Raw genomic sequence first — 18,278 nt, forward strand, 5'->3', positions numbered from 1 at the left:
GCTTATCTTTCGGGTCTTTTGTAGCCTCTATCAAATACTGCTTCGTTTTGTTTTCAATATTGCATGCCTTATATTATTTTGTATTGGATATGAAAATTGTATTCTTTGAAGTTATCTATTTTGGATGCTAAATAAGCGAGTTATTGCTGTTGGATTTTGGACAAGACTCACGACGCTAAGAAATTTTATCACGATCAATAATACCAATACGATAGGAAAAATCTAACAAAAGTCACTTGGTATTTAACAACTCGTTCAACAATTTGGATCTTCATTTTGTGGAAAAAAGCCTGATAAGAATGAACAAAGCCGATAAGAACTGAGATGGATTTTATGTGCGGTGTATTCAAATTTTCTTACAGGCCAGGGAAAATCAGTTGGCGGGCCGTACTTTGCCGACCCCTGATCTAAAGTCAAACTCGTTACTTAAGCCATTTTAGTCACGATGTCGAGATTTTCGGAGCACATATTTCCACTAGCGTTCTGAGCCTTTTTATTCCGAGTGACACTTCTCCCGCTTTGCAAAGCCTTTCTTTACTAAGTGTTTCCCAGCTATTTGGCCACTACATAAGCCTAAATTTTCTCTCTTTTCTTGATCTCTTGATGACACTTTCCAAATATAGTTGGTAGCGGGTTTCGTTTTTGCACGGAACATGATTGAAATCAGTTCTTATTTTAATACGTAAATATTAAAAACTATTTTAGCTATAACTATGTACACATCTGGTAGTTAATCCAGTTACCAGAATTGCACAGAAACGCTTCGGGAAAGATCGGATACAGTTAACGCTAGTTCATTAAAAAAAATCCTAATTTTTAGTCTTCTAATAATTCACCACATCACAACGAAGTCCATCTACAGCCCCACTGTGCACCAGCGGTCAATCGTTCACTGCGTGCCGTATGCATGCGGATGTAGGCTGTTCGCTGCCGTTAGCGTTGTCCTTGAATGTTGGGCAGCACATATTTTGGAACGTGTGAACGCGCCGATGCCGGCATTCGGGTCCGCACAGATTAACGCTATCTCGGACGACGCGGTGTCAAATTGGTCATCGAATTGTCCATCGGTTAGTGTGTGCTTGTGTGTATGTGTGTATGTGATCGGATGTTTATGTTTTATTTTGTAAATTTTAATCTGTTCTGCCCTCGAGTCGAGCTAGTTCGGCAATTCCGCTAGCGTCTTATCGTTGGTTTAGGCTCCCCGAAAAAAAATCAAAATACCGCCGTCGAAGCACGTCAATGACGTGGCCGTCGGTCTTTGGCCCGTACGCTAATCTTCTTTTCGCTCGCGATGCACCACTAACCCCTTCCAAGGTCTAGTTGAAGCTGTTGCTCAAATACCCGCAACATCTCTGAAGGCGCGCACTTCCGTATTTTTTTAACACAATACAAAACACGCGGCCTTAGTAGGAAGATCGAGAATTGGTAATCGAATGATCAACAGAACTCTATGCCTACCTATTAATGAATTCTAAAAAAAACCGTCATCTCTAGCGGATATAAATTCATTTAAACAGTTTGTTTTTCACCTATAGAATATTTCAACAGCAGTTTAAAATAGAAAATAATAATATGAGAATATGATGGTTGGTAATATTCTCGCACAGTATTCCAGATACCAGAGACGTACGTATGTAATGTTTAGTTGCGGGTGGAAAACATTTGTGTTTGTTTTTATTTTTTTTTTGTTAAACCAAGCCAAAAGAGTGTAAAACCGAGTTTCAGCTAACGACCGGTTCGTTTTACGATGGGACCATCGCACTAAAGTGCCGGCTGGTTGGTGGGGTCGGGGAAGGGTGACGGCCCTCCCCCTTACTCGGGTGACACGATGGAGTGATGTAACCGCACACACCATACCGCCACTGTCGTCACACGGTGGTGAGAGCTAAAAAAAAAAACTAAAAAGAATCGGGCCAAAAATTGGACCGAAAAGATAGAGCGAATGCGGCGTGCGGTCAGGGGTGTCGAACTCCACAGCCAGGATTGTCCAAACCGAAAACCAACGTGGGTTGCGTATGATGAAACCAGCTTTAATGTCGGCTATTTTAGTAAGAGACTTTAGTTCTGTTTTTAGCTGAATTATGAAATTTTTGAGAAAAGATTTCACTACTATAATATAAACACTAAGTAGCTTAATGCCCTTCTTAGACGTGGACTTTAACTGACATCTTTAGCCAAAATTTCGCCGCTGAAATAAATATTCCTTTCTCGAAATCAGAACCTAGCATGCCTGACTTCTTTCTGCAATGGTTTGGAAGTTTTGTGTCAAAGTCCCAATTTGTTTACGCTTGGTTCTATTAGTTGCAACATATTTTGTTCGTTACTCTATGTTGAACAATACGCCAGAGCCTATTTTGACAGTAAAATTCTGGACAAAGAAGTTACGCATCTCCAGTTTTGGAATAATTGTGCACGAACGTTCATTAAGAGACTGCAAACAACACAGAACAAGATTCTCAAAATAATTCTCAATCTTCCACCATGGTATAATAAGGCATTCAACGACTACTGCAAATAATACTTTAATAATAACTCAAAGCCATCCATATTCTGCATCTATTATTTAGGACCTCATCTCTAAAAATACCACAAGTTAACAAATTAACTCCTTCACAGTTTTTGGGCAGGCGTATGGAATATGTATTGCTTTGCTAGTTTTTTGACACATGGGTTTTTCTAATATTTCTTATTTCGTAGCTCTTATTTCTCCTTATTCTTTTGTTTGCTTATATTTTTTTCTAATTTCTTAATACTAATCGAAGTAACTGAACCAAACTTTTGTTTATTTTCTATAAATATCTATCTATAAATATCTATTATGACTGATCATGATCACAAATAATCCATTTACAAACTGACTACCATTTAATCAAAATTCCCATTCCCAAAATTTTGTAGGAAATATATTTTTTTCTTCAGTTCTGGATCAAAAATTATTTTACAAGTATGCAAAAAAACAGTGTGACAATGTTTTAAGTCATTTTCTCAACTTGGCAGGACTGTGAAGAGTATTTGTTCTCAATGCATACCACCAGAATTAAATGTTTTAGGCTGAAAGGATGTAACGTTTGGCTCATGAATCAAGAAATGTTCCCTGCTGGAGTTCTAGGTCAAAGCTTCGACTCGCCTGCCGGACGGTGATTCCTTGTCCCGCAGCAAACACACGTGCATTAGCATGTCTTTGGGGTGGAGAGAGCGGGCGGGGTGCTTGCAAAGAGAGCGATAGAGCTAGATAGTGTGGAGCAGAAAGAAGGAAGAGGGCAGAGGCAAAACCGGGGAGAAGACGAAGACGCATCACTAGCGATCGGAGCCACCACGAGCAGTTGGCGCAGAAGCGCTACGCAAGAACACACGGCGTACGATCGGGGTTTTGGAGCTCGCTCGATCCGGAACGCCCGAGCCAGAATTCCCCGTCGGTTCCGGGCGCGAACACACACGCACGCACGCACGCCACGGAAGCATTTTCCCTTTCGAACGCGGGCGGTTGTTGTCAGTTTCCTTTCTGTTTCCTTTTTTTCTTCGTTTCCTTTCCCCGTTTTGTTGTTGTTTCTGCTACGTTCGAACGGTGTCCGGTTCCGCTGGTGCGTTCCGCTTCGGCTGACGGCTCGCTCGCTCGCTCGCAGGCACGAGTTTTCCACTTGTTTTTCCAGCACTACGGTGGTGCCGGTGTTGTCTTGTCGCGCGTCGCACGGTTTCGCGTTCGGCTTCGTCCTGGCGTCCTGCCAGCCCGTGTGTTGGTGCTGAGTGCTGTGTTTTCCCCGTTCATCCCCGGGTTTCCTTTCCCCCTACCCCCCGTGCCTCGCTCGAGCAAACGATAAACCGAAACTCGTCAGTGATTGCGTGCCTGCTCGGAACTACCATGGTCAGCTGGTAAAGTATCGTCCACACTCGTCCAACAACCAAACCACACACACACACACGCGCTCGGGTACATTCGCCAATCAAACATGCCCACGCACGGCAAGGCTGCCATTTCTTACGAACGAAAGATAAGAAATGCCCACGCCTGTGCCAGGATCCGGCAGAGGCTTTACATCCGGCCACATTGTTAGCACCTCCGGTGTGTGTGTGTGTGCCTGTGCGTATTTTATATGTGTGCGCCCGCTGGGGTGCTTGGTTAGCACGTCGACACGTCGCAGCAGATCAATAAGTTTTCCATTGTCCTGCCTTTCGATTTTCCTCTGTTCGTTCACTCTCTCCCTCTCTCTCTCTCTCTCTCTCTCTTTCTGTGTGCTTCGGGAAAACATTCACCCCATCCACAATCAATCGCGTAACGATTCTCGCTACGTTCGTTCCACCCGAACGCGCGTAGTGTATTGTTTCTTTCCGATGCCGGAGGAAAACAGTCAACGCGAGAAAGCAGAGTGATGGAAAATAAAGAAATATTTTTGTCGTCGTCCCCCTCCCCCTCTCCGCTCCGCGAGCTCCGGAAAAAGGGGCTCGTAAATTTTTCCCGACTCGGCCCGAAGCATGCGCAGTTGCGCATCGGGAGTTCCCAGCATCAAATAGAAGTACAACAAAACCCACCGAAGAAAGTGACAGAATGGACGAAAAAAAAAAAGAAAACAAACGTGAAGCATTAAGCGGATCAACAACAACCGAACCGAGGCCGTTTGGGGCTGCACAATAACTGCCTTTTGAAGCGCAGCGGATTTCCCAAGCTCTCGAGTGTCGGCCGGCATCCGTCGCTTGACTTCGGCGAAAAAGGGGGGAACGAACCGGGCAATGCTTGGGGATAACCAACACTGCGCAATGCAGGAGGTTTTCATCGATCTTGCTGGTCGTGCCAGTCTCCACCCATTGTGCCAGGGATGGAAAACACCCGCAAGGATTTTACTACACGGCAGAAGTAGTAGAACTATAATTTTACCTCAACCTAGACAACTGAATCTGACAGCACACCCTTTAAACGAGCGAGGGATCGAAAGCCTACCTTTTCTTAATATTTCTATCTCCATTTCAATGTTCTGAAATTAGTTTCTTGGATTTTCCGCTTGTGAACACTCCATTTTTCAACATATCTAACGCAAATACAGCTGGAGAGGACCTCCAAACTCGCTCATGATTGGAACAGCGCATCAACTTTTGTCTTAACGTCATTCCTTTCAACATGACGCATCCACTTTGGCTCGAAAGCATTTTATTTGGACATAACGCTACCATTTTAGTCTCTAAGCCATCTCGTTTCGACGGAGTGCATAAGGTTTTGTCTTTAATAATCGAATAACCACAGTTAGCTCTTTTATTTTCCTATTTTCGGTAAAAAGACAAAAACAAATGACTATGAGGCAAAAACAGGTGCATTAGAGACAAAAGATGATGTGCTATCTGAAAAAGAGATGGCTCAGAGATAATAGCTGCTGCTTGCGAGACAAAAGTCACTAGAAGCGACTGTAAGCATCTTTACAAACCTATGTGCTTGGCTAACCTAACCACCTGCTCTTCTGTTCTCTCATCCAACAGCCTTACGAGAGTGTCTTCCTTTGCAGTACCGCTTGTGGCGGTGCTGCTCTACTGGATCTTTGCGCAACTGTATCAGCCAGGTCTGCGCATAACGCAGCCTCCAGCCTCACCACTCGGTGATCCTACCGGCCTCGTACCGCCTGATCCGGCGCACACCGATCTCTCGGTGAAACTCTCCTACTCGACGCTGCATATGTTCGAATCGGCTGCCATCTGCTCGGACTCGGATATCTGCAGCAACATCGGCCGGTATGGTGCAGGGTCCACCAAAGTCGTATGCCCCCATCCCCATCTAATCCTCCCTTCGTCTACGCTCTCGCCCACAGGGACCTGATGAAGCGCAATGGGTCCGCAGTGGATGCGGCGATCGGTACACTGTTCTGTGCTGGTCTCACCAACATGCAGTCGATGGGACTGGGCGGTGGTTTCGTGATGAACATCTACCGGCGCCAGGAACGCCGGGCGTACACGCTCGACGCGCGGGAGATTGCGGCCGGGCGCGCCACCGAGGACATGCACCTGGACGATCCGAGCACAACCAACGAGGGTCCGCTGTCGATAGCGGTGCCGGGAGAGCTGAAGGGCTACTGGGAGGCTCATCAGCGCTTCGGGCAGCTGCCGTGGTCCGAGGTGCTTCGGCCGACGCAGCAGCTGTGCCGGCGTGGGATACCGATCTCGAAGCACATGCAGGACTCGCTCTCCTTCAACTCGAAAGCCCTCAATGACGCGAGAATCAGGTATGCGTAGATGTAGAACCGTAGCCAGGCCAATGCTGCTGACCTCCGCCGTTGCCCATCATGCGCAGGGAGCTGTTCACCGATCCGCAGACCGGTCGACGGAAGCAGCAGGGAGACCTCGTACATCCACATTCGCTCTGCAACACGCTCGATCGCATCGCGGACGAGGGCGGCGACAGCCTGTATCGGGGGGCACTGGCCGACGAATTCGCCGCTGACCTGCAGGACCTGGGAAGCATCATCACGCAGGAGGATCTGCGCAAATACAGGTATAGGAATGCACGCTCCTTACAGTTCCCAGTCAGTAATCCCACGCAATGCCATTTCGCAGCGTCATCTGGAGCGAGTCCATCCCCATCAAGCTGAACGAGGACACAATGTACGTGGTACCACCACCGGCTAGTGGCGTCCTGTTGGCGTTAATCATGAACATCCTGAAAGGCTACCGATTTCAGCCCAGCGATGTAACCAGCGTCGACAATGCCGTCCGAACGCTGCACCGGATCGTGGAGGCGTTCAAGTACGCCTACGGCAAGCGCACAGAAATTGGGGATCCCCGTTACATCGACGTGCGGGAGCTCACGGCGAACCTCACGTCGGACGAGTATGCGGAAACCGTGCGCAAACGGATAGACGACGAACACACGCATGCTGATCCGAGGGACTACGATGGTTACTTCTTCACCCCCAACAACGATGGCACGGCTCACATTTCGGTGCTTGGTAAGTCATGAGTCTATATGACCAAAGTGTTGAAAAAGTTGCGCACCTCAGATAGACATATGGTTGTGTCTTAGGAATCTCTAGACGTAGATGACTCATTCCAAACGTTCATGAATGTTTATCCTCCTTCAAAGATGTTGAACTCTAACATTCTCTTTATTTTCAACGAAACTCTATGCAGCGCCATCTGGGGACGCAGTGTCGGTAACTAGCTCGGTAAACTTTTAGTAAGTAAACCTTTTTTCAGTAACCACAAACCTACCTGAGTTCCCCGGGGATCACATTGGCCTCGGGTCTTGCAACGTCCTTTGATGCGCAATTACATTCTCCAATTTTATCTTCCTTCGACCCCATGTTCCGCAGCTTTGGTGCTGGCCTGATGGGATCCCGCACTGGCATCATTGTAAACAGTGGCATGGATGATTTTTCGTCACCCGGGCTGCTCAACTACTTCGGTCTACCCGGTTCCAGAGCGAATTTCATACGGCCTCACAAGCGGGCCCTATCGTCGATGTCACCGACGATAGTGGCTGATGCGGAACACAACGTCCGACTGATCGTCGGTGCGGCCGGTGGTACCAAAATTACTACCGCTGTCGCGTTGGTAAGCAGTACAACACTATCATCATTCCTATCCACGTATATGTTAATCTGTTTCAATCCCAACAGACGTTGATGCGCGCTCTCTGGTTCGGCTACGACATCAAGGAAGCGATCGACGCACCTCGACTGCACCATCAGCTGGTACCGATGGCGGTGCAATACGAATATGGAAACTTAGACGTGCGTGCCGGGGAACGATATAAGAGCCTCGAGCTACTGAGTCAATATTCTTACCGTTTGTTTTTGTTACTCTCCCTTTAGGTTATTGTTAAAGGGCTGCAAGGCAAAGGACATCAAACAACGCGCTATCGAGAGCGAGGATCCATAATCTGCGCGATCGCCCAGAATGCGTCCGGGGTGTACGCCAACGCCGACTTCCGGAAGGGTGGCGACGTTGCCGGCTTTTGAAGTAGAAAATACGTGAACATTGTTTTGAATTTAAACCAGCTGCTAAGCATAGTGCATTTGTTGTTTGTTACACTATTACCTAAGGTTCCCGTTTAACTAAAAAAGACTAAGAAATACAGATGGTGAACGCACGTTCGTTCACTTGGTGCTAATCTATTTGTTTATCGTCTCAGATGCCTTCAACTTTACATACATCACCTTGACCTTGCGATCAGTTAACATTTTAGTGGAAAATTTAGACATACTGTTTACTCACTTGGTTATTAGTAACCAGTAAACGTGTTTATCCTGAACCTCGCGTAATACTTTGTTAGTAAAGCGACAAACTAACAAACTACTTTTTCATAATATGCACTTTCCATGCGCCTAAAAGTATGCAATAGAATCTACTGCTCATGTTTGTATTAAATCGATGAATTTTTGATTCGTTAAGTTTGACGAAGCAGTTCAACCATATCATACTGACATCGGTTTATGGTTATTTTAAACAAAAATGATCATATTTATAGTTTAATATCAAGAAACACAACTTCGCGGGCAACGAGTACGATCATAATGGAAACATAAATGTTAAATTCAACGCAATTATTTTTCAATCGGTTCACACAACAGCTAAAATTTTCCTCAAACTCATTTTTTCATACATCGATCAAGATAACAAAAAAATCACGGACTTATCACAAATAGGATCTTATAATCTATGATATAACTTTTAAAAGTTAACGAGGGTCTGCAATATATCATACAGTCTTTGCCCGACTTACGCGAATAATGCGTGCCGGAGGCATTCGCGTAAGTCGAGTTTTCGCGTAAGTCGAGTTCCGCTTGACACTTGGTTTATACCTGGTGTTAAGAGATCGAGTATTTAATATCATCATTTTTCAGCAAAAGTTATTGCATTTCTCTTTCTTTTTTCGGTATTTTTGCGTATGTTATTCATTTTACTCGCTTTTAATTTTGTTGACGACGTGTTTTGAATGGCGGTGTAATGATGTGAAAATTTGCAAATGACAAGTGACGTATGATGAGTCTGAAGAACTGAAGTTTACGTCATAAACTCAATGAACTGTCAAAATTTGAACATTCGCGTAAGTCGAATTCGCGTAACTCGAGTGTCGCGTAACTCGGGGAAAGACTGTATAAGTATTTTTCCCAACGTTTTTTCTAGCAGAACGTGAGGAAAACAAACATTTGTGGTGCTTATGTTGGCAGAACTGTCGCATCTTCATTAACATTTTTTATTAGCAGATAAAACATCTGAGTCCGGGACAACCGAATTGGTTTTTTAGTATTCCAAATGCATTTATCATCGCATTTAACGAAAAAAGTTAATAACCACAATGCACACTTAAATTTCAACATTGCATTTTATGCAAATTTCAACGTTTTGAATTAATTTAAAGAATTTTGCGATTGACAGCTAAATAGAGCCGGCTGAAATTGTTGATTTTTAGTACAGAAACAGCAGAATCTACTGTCATTCCGACTGCCTCTGTCAAGATGGATCAAGATTCCACATGGATTTGCGCTTTTCAGCTGTCAAACTAACACAGTTTTATGCGCCAAATAATAGTTTACCTTTTAAAAATCCCAATTATAAGAGTATATCATTTCGTCATAATCTACAAGGAACAATATTTACTATTGCTTATAAAAACGCAAGACTCTGCGGCAAGAATCGAAATCGTTTGATTTTTAGTACAGAAAACGGAAGGGATGCTCCGCATCCTGTTATAGCTTGCTGAAGTACTTGAGCAAGTAAGTTTAGTGAGCTACCAAGGTAAGTGTGTTTAATGAACTACATACTGAACTACATAGTCAAATTAACTTGCTGTGTTTGTTACTGAGCCATATTGCACACCCTGGTCATTTAATATAATGCCGGTGAAATGATTGCAGTGTCTTAGCTCTTCTTACCCCAAATAGAATACGACATTAACCACTAGTAAACGTTACAAATAACTTTTATTACAATGCAATCTACTTGGACGATCCATCTCCAGCTCTTTTTAAAATCACTCCGACTCTCACCTAGTTCGACGCTTGAAGTCGTTTTAACTTTGATACAAAACGACGCGGTATGAGTTTTTGTTTACTTTTTGTATGGAGTTTTAACAAGACGAGTCGATAATTTTGACAGATGGCGTCGTTATTTCATGATGACCTCAAAAGTTTATTCCCAGCCGGTGTGGCTGGAGTCGGATTTACAGATCCGCTCTCGTGTGTACATCACTAGCTTGTACTAAATATGTTTTCCGGTTGTGTAAACTGTCTGAACATTTCAGCACCTGCGCATAAAGCAATCCAGCGCTTCCGCTCTAGTTGAACGCTGAAACTCCTGTGTGCGTCACTTTTGATCAAGCTGTGCTTCGCGTCGGTCGCGTTTCCGTAAACTCGAGTGCGCTGTGAATATTCCTATCGGAAATTCTCCAATTAGTTCAGTATTCTTAGTGGGTCAGAAAAATTAAACATCATACAACATGTCGGACGATAAGAAGGTATGTATTTTCCATGTGCAGGTTAAATCGCCATACCTTTTACGTACGCCAAGCATCGCGAACATCGTGCCTACAGCTCCCGGCATCTTAGAAAATGTCGTGCCGGACGCAAACCTGGAGCGATTGTAATGTGCATCATAGGTGTTATTTCCCGTGCCGATATGATCACCGAACTACAAGCAACCATGTTCAATTCCATCGGTAACGTTTCGTGGAGTAATAGCTAGTTTTCCACGCACCGGGTTTGTGGTTCTGAACACTGCGTCCATCAGCAATAAAATGGAGGTGACGCCATTGCAATTGTGGCGCGATATCGGTTTGCGGGTGCTGGCAGATGTTTTGTTGTGTGCTTGACAAAAGCCGGTTTCCGGCGCCAGAATATTTCGATTCCTAGACGAGTAACGCACACGCAATAGGGAACGAACATTGCATCCGCAGTCTAATGTTCGTGCAGGCCCCAAGCCAAACAAAAGTTGGCTTGCAGCAGTCAATGCGCTCAGAGCACCGTCAAGCGTAATATTCCTGTTCTGACATGACTAACACAAAACTCGTCGCATTCGCAGACAAGCACCCACACAGGCTCATTTTGCTCAACCCTCCGTGCAATGTTCTGATGTTCCTTTTCGTCATCTCTTTCGCCTTTCCAGGAAACGAAAGAATCTGAGCATATCAACTTGAAGGTCCTTGGACAGGACAATGCGGTCGTTCAATTTAAAATCAAAAAGCACACCCCACTGCGCAAACTTATGAACGCATATTGCGACCGAGCGGTAAGTACCTGTTTATGATCATATAGATTTAATTGTACATGTTACTATACCTAATTCAAATTGGCAGATTCACTTAAATATCAATCGTACGAGTTGAAAATCATGTCAACAAATCTTCTGCTTTATTCCAGAGGATTTACTCTATTACGGCTCTTGAATCAATTTCCCTGGGCCTTCGTAAGCTAACTTGGAGATCTTCTTCTTCTTGGCGTTTACCCTATGTGTACGTGGATAGTCAGTCTTCTCGTATAGGGGAGGGTCTGGTCTCGGTTGAGATTCGAACCCACGCCGTCGAAGTGATGAGCCCCGGCGCTCAAGGGCCGATTTTCTAACCGGCGCTACCGCTCGGCTGTCGCGGACCACAAACTTGGAGATATAGCCCTCAAATGCTTTTGGGACCTATATCTCCAAGATTGTGGTCCGTACTAAGGACATTTGTTCTAATTTCAACTAATCAAGAGCACCATTTTTTCAAGTACACAAGTCACAAGTTAAGTAGAATTCTCCTCCATTTATTTTCTCTCGTACAATAACAGTTTTTAATCATAATTGATACAAGGTTTTTCATGTGATATAACTCTAGCAGCATTGTTTCTGACTGCAGCATATGATATTCCAACAGGATCAGTTGATTTCACAGGGTTTCGATCTATAAAATGGAATGTTTCAATAGGTAGAGGGAATATTTCAAAAGCATTGGGGATATTTTCAACATTGTAACCGGTTGGGGGAGCAAGTTGTCAACCTCACAAAAGTCCTCGTACGATACGTTCGCACAAGAAAAGTAAATTATTGTGTATTTTTACTCATCTTTTAATTCAATTGAAATTAGTTCTTCTTTCGGTATGCGATGCTCCTACGCTCAATTTGTTCCCTTACTCGTAATCAGAGGGGCTATGCCCATCCCCCGTCCACGGGAGGGATAATTCCTTCCGTTTGTCAGGACACCAAAACTTGTGGTCCGCTTGATTGACTCAAACAGCACGAGATGTGCGGCTGCTAGGATTTGTCTGACTTGAGCTCCAGCTCGGCGTCACCACGCGGTCTTGCAGTAAGATAACCTTACTTTTCCGCTAACTATTTCAGGAACCCCGTGTACTGCTAACGATCCGCTCAGATGCACTGCCGAACTGGAACTGTTGAAATTAGTTCCTTCGAATTTTTAATCCACTTGTTTATACTCGTTTATTAAGTAACGGATTCGATACGTTAAACGTGGAGAATCTCGCATCGAATGTTACCCATCGACGATGAATTTCATGTTTACCACGACGGATCTGTTGTTTGGTCAACTCGAAATAAACAAGGTGGAAAATACGATAATGTTAGTATTTTAGTTGAAAAACAACGCTGAAAGCGCTATCAATTATCGATAGAAACATCATTGTCTTACAAAAACGAAGAGCTTTACGAAGTTGATAGCTTGCTCGCCTAATCGATTGCAAAGTTCCCCGCTGGGTTTGCGCGATTCCCATTGCTATTTGTAATATTCCCCTGTACGATTGCAATTTTCCCCGTTGCTTCTGTAGACATCTCCTGTGTTGATCAAACTTTTCCTCTACCACTTACAACATTCCATTATATAGATCGAAACCCTGTATTTCGCGATCATGTTTATTACAGCATTGGTAGTTGTAATGATATTAAGCCTCAGCACGGACTTCAATCGAATCGAGCTGTCAATTTTCATACATATCATATCACGCTTATAATTATAATCATTTAGCATGGTTTCGCAATGGTGTCGAAAATTGTATTGTTCGAATGGTTCGTGCAATATAAACATGTTATTTTCCCGCTGGATTCTAGACAAGATTTACCAAACTACGAAATTTTAGAACAATCAATACTTAAAAGGTGATGAAAAACATCTAATGTAAATAGATGCGAATGTCGCCATAGGCCAAAAATGCATAGCTTTTGTCCGTTTTAAATAAAAATCATCCATCAGGTTGTGCAAAGGTGCAGGTTGCGTTGTTTTTTTACCTTTCTTTCTCTCTCACTCTTTCTCCAACCAGGGTCTTTCGCTGCAGGTCGTACGCTTCCGATTCGACGGCCAACCGATAAACGAGAACGACACGCCAACTACGCTGGAGATGGAGGAAGGCGATACCATAGAAGTCTACCAGCAGCAAACCGGTGGAATTGGTGTTTAAATCCGCGTAAATGATGTAAGGGCGACGGCGGCCGATAGCTGCTGTGTGCGTTCTTCTCTTGATTTACTTTTAACTTGTTTCATTATAATTCTTTCTCTACTGTACTCAAACCTCGTTGAAAATTTTACTTGCGTCCTTGCTACTCCGATTTCCTAATCCATTTTTCTGAGTTTAATTAGCACAGCAGCTACCCGAGCGTCCACATCTGAACGACGCGATGAAGTAATCCATTCGAATGCATGGATGAACGATGCAAAATGGGCAAATCGATTCCAGATGTGGACGCTCCGTAAGAAATTGTACAATATCCCATACTAACACCATGGTGGAGACTAGAATAAGCAAGCATGGGCAGGAGAGGCGTCATCGAGAGCCACAAGTAGGGTCAGTCTGCGATTTAACATAATGGACACATGCGTATGGTTTGAGAAACGAAGTAGATACATACCACATTAGAAGATTGCGCATGCTACCTTTTGGCGCACTTCGACCAAGGAGATTATTATTCTTTTATTGGTCGCTATCTTTTAAAGCACTTTGACAAATACAATACAAGGCAGGAAAAACCGCATCAATAACGAAAAACCTGCACCCAAATAAATCCTATGTTTAGTTTGTAGCATTGAATGATCTAAGAAGGCAATCTATCAAATGAGAAACATGTTGGAATGGCTCATGGGACTTCATCGATGAAATAAATTTTTCCATTTTGTTCTTACATGCGCAAGTCTCTCGTGTTTAATTGTATCAGGGAAAAGAATCGAAGATGAACTACTGTCGGGGTTGAGAGATAAGTTTATGGTTTCCTCTTGATTGCGGGGATTTAAATCTCGCGACTATCGCTATCGTAGACAGATCTCAAGCCAAAGGCTCGCCAAATTTGCCTCGCCGGAAAGCTCGGTGCGCGGAATCCAAAACCTTCCGTGTCGATTGGAGCGCGTTTCAGAGCCCGAGGGGCTCACGAAACTTCCAGTTGTAGCAGGGGAATAGAACATTTCGCTCGGAATTAACACTTTTTACGCACCGATTTACCAAATGCGGGCGACCAGAAGCCCGGTTGTTGACTTGCAAACCAGCAGGAAGCATAAACATGGTACAGGCATGTCAAAACACAACAAACTTTGACGGATCCAACAACACAGCCGTTCACATGTTACCCAACAGTTCAATTTAAACAGAGAGTTCTATATGTATAGAACCTTTTAATTTCTTCCTCCATTAGTATAGTCACTTGCAGAAACCCATAAGTATAGGTCAGACGAGGCATTTCTTAAAAGAATTAAAGAATAAATAAATTTCCAGGCATATAACATATCGTTTTATGAGCACCAGTGAAGCGCTCTCTGTTGGCAATCTCATGACCTACGGTGGGGTGTTCGTTCATATTATAACTCAATAGTTCAATTACATCAGAAACTATTACATGTATAGAATCATTTTATTTATTTTTTCGATTAGTACCTGTATCACTAGGAAGAGAAAGAAATGTCCTGCAGGAATTACAGAGTAAATAAATTCGTTTAACATATCGTTTCATAAAGCGCCCTCTTATGGCAATCGCATGAAACGCGCGGGGGTGAAAAAAAATCTGCATGTCGTATCTGTCAAACGATTTACTTTGGTCAACTGAGCATTTTGCAGTTCTGTATCGAACAGCGACCGAGTTTTGTCAAATACATCCGCCGAACCCACTACGCAGCAACCATGTCGCTGGTTTCGCATATTCTTCGCCGCTCCATCTCGCAATCAATTGCCAAGAACGCCCAGGTTGGTGGCCCATCCGCTGTTGCTGGACACGAAGGTAGGTTATCCACACGCAGCCCAGGGGAAAAATGACTGTGTTCCCGACGGCTGCGCTTATATAATCTGTGCGTCCGGTCGATATCAACAGCAGGAACGTAATTTTCTTCACCTTCTCGTTCGTTTACAGCCGGCGGATACAAGGTGTGGAAGAAGCTGTCGTTCTTCGTGGCCGTGCCGGCCGTCGGCCTATGCATGCTGAATGCCTACCTGAAGCACCAGGAGGAGCACGGACACCCGCGACCAGAATTCGTTAAGTACGAACACCTGCGCGTCCGCAACAAGCGCTTCCCGTGGGGCGAGGGCAACAAGAGCCTGTTCCACAACCCGCACACCAACGCCCTCCCGGACGGCTACGAGCATTAGACAATTGTGCAAGAAGTCCTTCAGCTGCCTGGGATCAGGTTCCGGAATGGTTCAGATGCATGGGTGGACGCGGTTGTGGAAGTAGCCGAAGTTCATGGATTGGCTCCTATCTCCCAGCTGGCGAATAGTGTTGTTTAAATAAAACGTTCGGTCAAATAAGAATCAAATTTACACTTAGCAAAACCGTTTTGGTCGGTGCAGCAACGGCTCTATCCGAAATGGTGCTTGGTAAACATGTTTTGTTTTTCCTACGGATGGAACGTACACGTCATTCTTAAAATTGCTTGCAGCAACAATTTCCCTCCGCTCCGTATCGAGTCAATCAGATACGATATCGAAATTTGAACTCTTTTTATGTTATATAATTTCCTTAACAAATTGCACTAGTCAACTGTTTTCGTTCCAGTGTCATGCACCCAATTTCTTAATACTTGATAGAAAAAGATGAACGGCGGGTTTCACATCTATCACATGTATTTTTAGTTTAGCCACTGCATCTCAACAGAGAGAAGAACACTGGCTAATGTTGGAGGACAAAGTGCAAATAAATATAAATTTAATATATAACCCTTTTAACGAGCACAGCATACGCTGCCAGAATGTTCACCAACCAAATTGCTTTATAGCTTTGTAAAGATAATTAAAATGATCATGAACATGATGGCCATCGCGAGTAGCATTATACAGTGAATTTTCTTATTTTTTCGCTGGTACGACTCGGATTTCTGCAACTGCCGCAGACCGTCGCTGACGCGCACCTGTGCCGACTCAATGTTGTAGTCGATCCGATCCAGAATCGTGCCCTGCTCTTGGATCAGTTTGGAAATGTCCTTGAATATAACGTTAAGGTCCGTTATCGAGTTGGTCATGCGCAGCACCTCATCCTCCCGGCTTTTAAGCATCTTTGTGTTGTCCGCCTGAATGAGCATGATTTGCTTTTGGTTGATAGTGAGGCCCGTCGCCGGCAGCTGAAAGAAATCATCTAGGAGCTGCTGATCGTCTCCGTCGTCGCCGTGCGTTTCCGCTTCCATCTGCAGAAAGTTGTCGAACGTCTCGACGGAATTGTGCGCGGGCCCATGGTGACGGCCTGCGGCGGAGGAGGAGGAGCCCGTTGCACCGCTGCTTCCCGCACCCGGCTCCAACCCCAGCGGTCCCTCGGTCTCCGTGAGTGAACGAGCCGCTTTGTTCGCTAAAAGTTTCCGATACTCCTCGGTGATGCCTTGCAGCATAACGAAGCAATGTCGCTGTATGTTCGCCAACAGCATATCCTCCATTCCTGCAAAAATGCACACATGAAAGTTGCGAAAGGATACGCTACAAAGCATCTCCCGTTGTCGTTCCCCCGACAAACTCACCGCTTTCTGCACGTCGCAGGGAGTTTATGTTGTCGTGGCAGGTACAGATGAGCTGCTTTATTTCCGCTATTAATCCATCAGTCTGCAACAACGATAAGACGATCACTAGCATCATGCAAACAGATTAGACCCCTCCCAAACAGGCAGAGAAATGAATAGCCTACCGTGCTGCTACTGGCTGTGTTTTCATCGCTCAGCACCGACCGTACTTCTGCGGACTGTAACTTTCTCACCTCATTGATTCGCTCCTGAATTCTAAATTAAAACAGTATGCTATACAGAGTGAACGAGTGCCGGATGGTATGTGCAGATCTTCATTACATACTTGAATAACAGGTAGTTGGCTTCATCGTACTTTCCAATCCAGCGCGGCTGATCGTTGGATTTTCCCGGCGTTTCTAGCAGATTTTCGTTGTCAGAATTCTACGTAGTAAAAAGAGAACAGTTCGTTTGAGTTTTCGTGCTACTAACTAGTGAAAGCAATTTTCCGAACGCATATTGCTATGTTGCTCTTACGTTTTCGTAGCTAACGCTTCGGCTGTGAACAGCATTGTTCCTTAGCATATGGAACAATTCGGTCAGATTGCGATGAGACATCGTGCAAGATTTAGGTGGAATGCAGTTTATTTCACCTGAGCGATTGAACACTTTACTTTCTATGCTAGCAGCAAAGCACAATTAATGCAACGAAAGTATTTAGGATACGTTGACTAACGTTTGTTTATGTGTGCTGCTATCGATTTTCTGTCCAAGCTGCTGCAACAATGACGTTTCCAATGATTGTTGTGGCGGCTCGTTGGCAGTAGATGCATAGCGATTGTTTTTTATTTTAAACTTATAACGACCGCTTACCGGCGGACCTTTTAAAAGTGTTTTAATAGTTTTTACGAATGTCCACTTTTTAAAAGTGCAAATTTTCATTTCAGTTCATTACTTAAAACTAAAAATTAATTTATGTTCAGTTTGGCTATGAATTCGTTATTTTGACATTGTAGTTATTCGCGATGATGGTGATATCCTTAGCAATAGAATCGACAAGCAGCCACAAAAAAATGATAAGGATCCTCAAGCACAAGGCTCGACTGGAGTCCAAGCAGAGCTTTGGGACGGCTGTTTGGAGTGGAGCAATCACATGCACACTTTACGGCAACATTCCGTTGAGAGCTACTGCATAAAGGGATCTAACAATATGCTCCAAAACGTTTAGAACGAAACAGGAAATACAAAACCACAGCGCTCAGCACATGGTCAATCCCCAGTGTGATATGTGTTCGAACCGTTTTTCCAAAATATATTACCTCGAAGAACATATGTGTATACAATCTATACCTACCGACGGCCGCTACTACAACAAAAATTGGCTGAAATGTGCAAACCAGGGCAAATCATAAACAAACGA

At 44.2% G+C, this 18,278-nt stretch overlaps 4 protein-coding genes across 4 annotated transcripts; 3 read left to right on the forward strand and 1 right to left on the reverse strand.

Moving 5' to 3' along the window:
- Window positions 1-5,856: 5,856 nt before the first annotated feature.
- LOC131268692 (glutathione hydrolase 1 proenzyme-like) lies at window positions 5,857-8,029 on the forward strand. Its single transcript, XM_058270945.1, has 7 exons — window positions 5,857-6,200; window positions 6,269-6,469; window positions 6,532-6,923; window positions 7,105-7,150; window positions 7,287-7,527; window positions 7,593-7,706; window positions 7,788-8,029. The coding sequence occupies exons 1-7, from the start codon at window positions 5,863-5,865 to the stop codon at window positions 7,932-7,934; spliced, it is 1,479 nt and encodes a 492-aa protein (XP_058126928.1). The 5' UTR covers window positions 5,857-5,862; the 3' UTR covers window positions 7,935-8,029.
- Window positions 8,030-10,271: 2,242 nt separating this feature from the next.
- On the forward strand, window positions 10,272-14,078 carry LOC131268698 (small ubiquitin-related modifier 2-like). Its single transcript, XM_058270954.1, has 3 exons — window positions 10,272-10,432; window positions 11,080-11,202; window positions 13,221-14,078. The coding sequence occupies exons 1-3, from the start codon at window positions 10,415-10,417 to the stop codon at window positions 13,356-13,358; spliced, it is 279 nt and encodes a 92-aa protein (XP_058126937.1). The 5' UTR covers window positions 10,272-10,414; the 3' UTR covers window positions 13,359-14,078.
- An 892-nt stretch (window positions 14,079-14,970) lies between these two features.
- LOC131268697 (cytochrome c oxidase subunit 6A, mitochondrial) lies at window positions 14,971-15,690 on the forward strand. The gene is made up of 2 exons (XM_058270953.1): window positions 14,971-15,159; window positions 15,289-15,690. The coding sequence occupies exons 1-2, from the start codon at window positions 15,063-15,065 to the stop codon at window positions 15,522-15,524; spliced, it is 333 nt and encodes a 110-aa protein (XP_058126936.1). The 5' UTR covers window positions 14,971-15,062; the 3' UTR covers window positions 15,525-15,690.
- A 296-nt stretch (window positions 15,691-15,986) lies between these two features.
- Window positions 15,987-17,619, reverse strand: LOC131268695 (syntaxin-16). Its single transcript, XM_058270951.1, has 5 exons — window positions 17,396-17,619; window positions 17,205-17,302; window positions 17,044-17,134; window positions 16,880-16,961; window positions 15,987-16,800 (listed from the first exon to the last, which is right to left on the reverse strand). The coding sequence occupies exons 1-5, from the start codon at window positions 17,474-17,476 to the stop codon at window positions 16,145-16,147; spliced, it is 1,008 nt and encodes a 335-aa protein (XP_058126934.1). The 5' UTR covers window positions 17,477-17,619; the 3' UTR covers window positions 15,987-16,144.
- Window positions 17,620-18,278: the final 659 nt, after the last annotated feature.

This window comes from Anopheles coustani, chromosome X, assembly GCF_943734705.1.
Source record: "Anopheles coustani chromosome X, idAnoCousDA_361_x.2, whole genome shotgun sequence".
Taxonomy (NCBI): domain Eukaryota; kingdom Metazoa; phylum Arthropoda; class Insecta; order Diptera; family Culicidae; genus Anopheles; species Anopheles coustani.

Excerpts from the sequence above, each read along its gene's own strand:
- LOC131268692 (XM_058270945.1), top strand. The coding sequence starts at position 5,863 with ATGCAGTCGATGGGACTGGGCGGTGGTTTCGTGATGAACATCTACCGG. Across the intron at positions 7,528-7,592 it reads TTACTACCGCTGTCGCGTTG|ACGTTGATGCGCGCTCTCTG; the intron begins GTAAGCAGTACA and ends CAATCCCAACAG. Across the intron at positions 7,707-7,787 it reads ACGAATATGGAAACTTAGAC|GTTATTGTTAAAGGGCTGCA; the intron begins GTGCGTGCCGGG and ends CTCTCCCTTTAG.
- LOC131268698 (XM_058270954.1), top strand. Across the intron at positions 11,203-13,220 it reads ACGCATATTGCGACCGAGCG|GGTCTTTCGCTGCAGGTCGT; the intron begins GTAAGTACCTGT and ends TTCTCCAACCAG.
- LOC131268697 (XM_058270953.1), top strand. The coding sequence starts at position 15,063 with ATGTCGCTGGTTTCGCATATTCTTCGCCGCTCCATCTCGCAATCAATT. Across the intron at positions 15,160-15,288 it reads CGCTGTTGCTGGACACGAAG|CCGGCGGATACAAGGTGTGG; the intron begins GTAGGTTATCCA and ends GTTCGTTTACAG.
- LOC131268695 (XM_058270951.1), bottom strand. The coding sequence starts at position 17,476 with ATGTCTCATCGCAATCTGACCGAATTGTTCCATATGCTAAGGAACAAT. Across the intron at positions 17,135-17,204 it reads GCCAACTACCTGTTATTCAA|AATTCAGGAGCGAATCAATG; the intron begins GTATGTAATGAA and ends GTTTTAATTTAG. Across the intron at positions 16,962-17,043 it reads ACACAGCCAGTAGCAGCACG|ACTGATGGATTAATAGCGGA; the intron begins GTAGGCTATTCA and ends TCGTTGTTGCAG.